General features: G+C 43.1%; 1 protein-coding gene across 1 annotated transcript in view; it reads right to left on the bottom strand.

Annotated features, from left to right (window-relative positions):
* Shmt1 (serine hydroxymethyltransferase 1) overlaps window positions 1–6408 on the bottom strand; it is a 35258-nt gene that overhangs the window by 4927 nt on the left and 23923 nt on the right. The window contains exons 9-12 of the mRNA XM_012516712.2: window positions 4598–4720; window positions 1696–1812; window positions 448–558; window positions 7–64 (exon numbers count right to left, since the gene is read on the bottom strand). Of these exons, the coding sequence (XP_012372166.1) occupies window positions 7–64; window positions 448–558; window positions 1696–1812; window positions 4598–4720 (409 nt within the window). The remainder of the gene's footprint in view (window positions 1–6; window positions 65–447; window positions 559–1695; window positions 1813–4597; window positions 4721–6408) is intronic.

Here is a 6408-nt window from a genome sequence, read left to right as displayed (position 1 = left end):
TTGAACTCCTTCAGTGTGGCCCTTGAGCCCACGTCGTTCTGAATCTGTAGAGTCAGCTCTATACCTGTACATAAGACAGTGAGTCCCCTATGAGTTTGTCTCACGCTAGGCACACCACAGGCACACCAAAGGAGAGGGCCACTGAGAACCAGAGCACAAATGCCACCATAACTGCCCAGGCTGGGAGTGATTGAGCGTTATGGCTGTCAAGTGTTCTCCCTCAGAAGTGATTCTCATGCGTGGCATCCCCCTAGACACGTGACCCTGGGCAGCACACATTTATAAACCTCTCAGACATGTTAGAGTGATTTTGCTGCCCCCTGTCCCCAGCAATCAATCAGCTTTGACAGAAATACCCGTTGGTGGTGGTATCTCAGCTATTTCAGTACACTCAGTAACTTCCTGCACACAATAAAATGTGGCATACTTTCAAAATCTTAACCTTACCTTTGTGGATAAAGTATGCTACTTTTTGGAAGTCTTTTTCCAAAAGTCCCCGGGTTGTTAGTGCTGGGGTCCCCAGTCGCAGTCCACTGGGCCTCAGTGCGCTTCTGTCACCTTTAAGACAAACAGGTCTCTATCCCCAAGCTGCACCCAATGCACCACACCATGTTTACTATCTATTTAAAGAGGGATACTTTGGCAAAAAGAATTGGCCTGAGGATTTTTGTTCTATCTTGCCAAAAGCATACAGCTTTCTTAAAAACTAGAAGTAGAACCAAAAGGCCCAAGTAGGCAGAGTCACATTTGGGTTACTCCTGGTATTTTTTTGTCTTGTTTTTTTAACACTTAACAAGTTTTATTAAAAATAGGAAAAGAAACAGTCTCTGCAGAGTGACTTTGGGCTGAGTAGGAAAAGAAGTACACCCTAGGGAGGGTGTTGTGTGAGAGAACACTGGCCCAGGTCATTCTTTATATAGACTGCAAAGCAGTCTTGTGTGACCCTTTGCAAGTTAACACCTGTTGGGGTCTGATATGTGTCACTGACACTTAATTAACATCAAGAAATGCTGCTTATTTTTGTTTTAATTTTAAAGAGGAAAAAAATTTAAAGAGAAAAAAATCAAAATTTCAAAGCAAGATAATGGTAGGGTAACAATGGTTAATACATTACATGTTTGTTTGGTTTTTAAATTTATTTGTTACACGACGCATGATTCCAGGGATCAAACTCAGGTCCAGGCAGGCGCTTAGATTGCTAAGTTATCTCTCTAGCCCCCTACTGCATGTTGTTATCTTTTAAATTAGTTACTTAGAGTACAAAATATCAGCATTTAATTGGTCAAACAATATTAACACCAAACTTTGTTTTCAATAAACTAAGAGAAATTAGTATAACTGTCTTAACTATCATATATATGTATTTTTCTTTTTCCCTTTTTTTCTTCATTCCCTCATCCCAATTTCTTTCCTTTTGAAGTTTCTTCCCATTTTACAGTATCTATTGTACATTGTAGATCTTATTTATTCTCTCAGCTTCTTACACTTGCTGCCTGTTTTTAAGAGACCCCATCTCTTAACAGCTGTATCATCAAGGGCTCCACAGCCTTTTTCCTTCTGCTGCCCATAGGATAAAGGCTAAGAAGCCCAGGGTTAGCACCCCACTGCATGTCCCTCCAAGCCAATTACTATTATTACCAACAGAAGGGATGCAGGCAAGAAGGATTAGAAAAGAAGACCAAGGAAGAGTCTCACCTGGGCAAGTATTCTTATTGCAGGCAATAGAACAGGCTTCTAGCACCTTCTCAGCCCTTCCGCCATCTGTGCCCTTGGAACGGAGATTCACGAGGATCAAATGGTTGTCAGAGCCACCTGGAAACAGTTGGACAGAAGGCTGAGCATAGGCCTGGTGAAAACCTTTCTTTCTGAGAAATGGTGGGGGAGGGCTGGTGGTAGTAGTTGAGAAATTCAGGGCCAATGAGGTCAGGAAAGTGAGCACACATCACAGGACCCAGAATATCAGTCACTCACAAGAGAAAATATGTGCTAGGCCTAGGGGTTGGAAAAGGAACAACAGAACACACATGTAAAAATGGAGCTGATAACAGGTGGATGTGAGGCTGCCAGGTAAAATGTTCAGTACCTTTTGCAGCCTAGACTGCCCATGCCCATGATATAACACACCATATGCTGGAATAGGGTGCAGTGTGTCTTAATGTCTTTATAGTTTTTGGTTTCTCAAATGACTTGGAATTTCCCAAGTGTTACCTTGACATTAGTCTTCTTTCCAGCACTGGGGATTATATTCAGGGTCTCAGATATACTTGACAAGTACTCTACCACTGAGTCTGGCCCCTTAAACACATTTTCAATGCATGAAACCAGAATGTTATTAGGTTTTGGACTCAGATTTTCAGTTTCAGATTTTTGGATATTTGTTGGACTTTTTGGCTGAACATCTATAAATTAAAACCCCCCAAATCCAACTTTTAGGTGTTAAGTTAGTGCTCAAGTTTTAGATTTTGGATCAGGAATACTCAACCTGTACTATCAAAGTGGTACATATAAAGCTGCAGTATTTTCCCAAAGGTTCACATGGTAAAAGCTTGCTTTCCAGAGTGGCACTGTTTGGAAGTGGTGCAGGCTCTCGTAAGTAGGGCCTAGCAGGAGCCTTAGATGATTAGGGTACACCTTTGAGGAGGATAGTGGGACCTCAGGCCATTCTATTTCCTGGCTATGAACAGTTTTAGTTTGGTCCACAAACACTCCTGCCATGTGGTGCTGCATCGCTACAGGTCTAAAGTAGGTCTAACTGATTATGGACTAGAACCTCCCAACCTGTAAACCAGTATCTTTTGTTTTTCTAACTTGGTTATCTCAGGTGTTTGTTACAGTGATGGAAAGCTGACTAACATGAGGACAGTGACGTTAACATATTTCTGTTAAAGGTAGCAGAGAAGTCTTCAGAGCCTCAAAGTCTTTCCATTGGAACTTTCATTAAGCCAAGGTGTCGACCTGAGACAACAGTGTTTTCACTCACCTGGGCCATGGCTTAAATTGCAGAGGGGACTTCAAAGATTCAAGTGAACTAAGCTGACAGCTTAACTTTGGAGTACCATAATGGATTCCACTGACTTGCCATGTGGCTTTTGTCAGGCAAATTGACATTTTGGAGCTTTTAAGTGTCCATCATGAAAAAGTCAATATTCACAAACCTGGCATGAGGTTTATCTAATATACTGCACATAAGCTGGGCATGGTGGCACATAACAGTAATCGTACCACTCAGGACTTTTGAGACAGGATGACCACCAGTTCAAGGCCAGCCTGAACTGCATAGTGAGAACCTCAACAAACAAAACAGCGAAAAACCAAAAACTGCACACAATGCCTTGTACAAGTGAGTATTCATAGTCATTATCTGCTTCTGCATCTGTATCATGTCCTCAAAGAACAGTGTGAACATAGAGGGCACCATTGGGAGAGGACAGGCCCAGGGGGTAGAAATGTGAAGGAAACTGTTGGGAGCTTCAGCACCCAGGTTGTCTCATAGTATCTATGGTGAAAGGAACAGGGGCCAATTCCTGACTCTTCAGTGGCAGCTCCCAGAACAGTACCACCCAGGAGCTGATTACAAGTGCAGCCTACACAGGATGTGCAGAAGAAGCTGTGTTTCAGGGAATTCCTGTGCATATCCAAGTCTAAGCAACAGTGACCTAATAGACCTTAAAGGTCATGATCCATTCTGGGATTTCCAGAGCTTTATTATTTAAAGATGTGAAGGATGGAGAAGAAAAGGAAAATAAATGAATTAGGAGTGCTACCCAGGTCTTCTGACAAGGTGGCATTTTTCCCAGCCCTTGCCAGCTCTGCTGTTCCTGGACATAAAGCTGGATGGGAGTGTCATTCATCAGACTGGCGTGGGGGGACTGCCACTTCTCTAAAGGGTGGAGAGCAGGGTGTTGGGAAAAGCTCTCAAGTGAACCCAGGAGCCCTTCTTGGACCACCTGTTACACACATGGCAGCTGTAGGAAAACTAACCTTCCTCATAGCAATGCTATCTGCAAGAAAATACTGTCCTCCCTGGAGGTACCTGCAGTACCTAAGAGGCAAATGGCAACCCTGGAGTGGGAACCTCCCCTGGCAAGTGCAGCTTACTCATGGGCAATAGCTTCAGAATGATTTGTATTTGAGTGAACAGGGCTCTAGCAAGTCTCCTGCAAGGAAAATGCAGCCAATTTACCCTCATACCCTAAGTACCCTGAATTCAGACCATATTTCAGAGAAAGGTTCTGGCTCTTGTCACCATGATTATAGCCTCACCTCTCTCAGATGAGTCCTTGGTACATCTCCATAAAGCTGTTGTGAAAATGTGTCATCTTTACACTGGGGAACAAATGGCAGCTTCTATGACCATCATTTTTGGTCTATCTAAGGGGCCAGCTGGTGTGGTGTGAAAAGAGAAGCCACAAAGGAGGTTCCCCAGCCAAAGGCACACTAACTTATTCCAGAGGTGGCTTGAGTTGTTGTAGTAGCAGTGGCATTGCCGTAACCCCTACCCTCCAGGTCACATTCTGGCCAAAGGAGTTAAGGGCAAGGGTTTAATGTATCTACCCACAAGAAGAGCAGGTGTGCCCATTGCCATGTACACTTATACCTGTGACAATTTCATAACCCAGCTCTGTAAGGGCCTCGGCCAGAGCTCTGCAGTTGGCCACCACCTGGAGCTGATAGATTTTGAATTCTGTAGTCATGGCTTGCTTCAAGGCCACAGCAATTCCTGGATAGGGAGACAACATCACATTCAAAGATGGACAGTGAATAAAGCATCCCTTGTTTCTACTCAAGGTTCCTTGCTTTTGCAGTGTCACCCAAGGTGTAGAGACTACATTTTCTCCAAAAATATATATATATATATTTGTGTGTGTGTGTGTGTGTGTGTGTGTGTGTCCAGCTCAGCCCACCAGGGGGCAGGGCTGGCTGGCATGTGGTGCTGGGGGATTGAACCGTGGTCCCTTTGCTTTGCTAAGCTTGTTCTAAGTAGGTGCTTTAGACCACTGAGCCATCTCACCAGCCCCAAAAATATTTTTTTTTAGTGGTACCAGGGATGGAATCCAGGGCTTTGCATGTGCTAAGCACATACTTCACTGTGGAGGTACATCCCCAGCCCCATTTCTTTTTTTGGCGGAACCAGGGATTGAACTCAGGCCCTTGCGCTTGCCAGAGAAGCGCTTAATCCATTGAGCCATCTCCCCAGCCCCCACCAGCCCCATTTCTTTATGCACTTAACAGTTTACCTGGAATATCACTTGGGCAGCACATTTGTTTACATGTCATTTCAACCAGTCAATTCTTGTACTGAATTAATTTGGTAAAATTATGTTTTATGTTATAAAAATTAATGAAAAATATATGATTTTTGGTTATCCTTTATTTAAATAATTGGGCTGGTAAGTAGTTACCCCTACAAATTACTGGCTAAACTTGCAGGCAGACTTACAGAGGAGGCCTCTCTGAAGTCATTTTTTTAGGTAACTTTCTTTCTTTTATTTATTTATTTATTTATTGTGTGTGTGTGTGTGTGCTGGGGGATTGAACTGCCCTCTGCTTTGCTTGGCTTAGCTTGTTCTAAGTAGGTGCTTTAGACCACTGAGCCATCTCACCAGCCCCTTTAGGTAACTTTCATTTAGGCATAGAAGTTCAGTGCTATAAGACTACCACAGGAAAACCGGCTAAGCAAGACGGACTTTATACTGTCTTTTTTGCTTGAATGTGAAAATGATTACTTAGATGTTCAAAAAGCTTGTGTTTAGATATCAAGTCATGCAGATTCTCAGATCTAAAGCTAGATGGGAAGGACCCTGTTCTACTCATGCATTCAGTCTTGAGCGCTGCCTTCCTGATAGGACATACACAATTTAGGTTGTGCACGCCTATAATTCCAACACTCTGAGGTGCAGGAAATCCTAAATTTTAAGCACAGCCTGGACAACTTAGACCAGCTTAAAATTAAAAACAAAACAAAATGAAAATACTAGAGATATAGATCATTGTGAAGATCCTGAGCACAATCCCCACCATGGAATGGGAGGGAAGGAAAGAAAAAAAAAAAAAAAAAAAAAAAGAAAGAATGAAAATAGAGGGTCATCCAAAACCCATACACTTGAATGTAGGCATTGAGTCTTCAGGTGAGGTTTGTAGGAACAACTGGAAAGGCCCATGGGGGTTTGCACACTGTGGCTTAGCATTCCACGCAAACGCGACTGTGGATGCTGAGTGAAAAGCATAGTGGGAGAAGCTGAAAACCTTCCTGAGACCTTCTGAGAGCCCTCATGCTCAAGACTCCAGCAATGGCCACTTTCTCCATCTCCTTAGAAACTCTAGTGCTAGGGGAGATAACTCAACAGCATAAGTGCCTGCCTAACAAGTGCAAGGTCCTGATTCTTGGTACTGGGAAAAAAAAAAAAA

The sequence above is a fragment of the Octodon degus genome, unplaced genomic scaffold (genome assembly GCF_000260255.1).
Source record: "Octodon degus isolate 3935 unplaced genomic scaffold, OctDeg1.0 scaffold00122, whole genome shotgun sequence".
NCBI classification, from domain to species: Eukaryota; Metazoa; Chordata; class Mammalia; order Rodentia; family Octodontidae; genus Octodon; species Octodon degus.
Note: the sequence above shows the minus strand (reverse complement) of the source record. Positions and strands in the feature narration are given on the sequence as shown.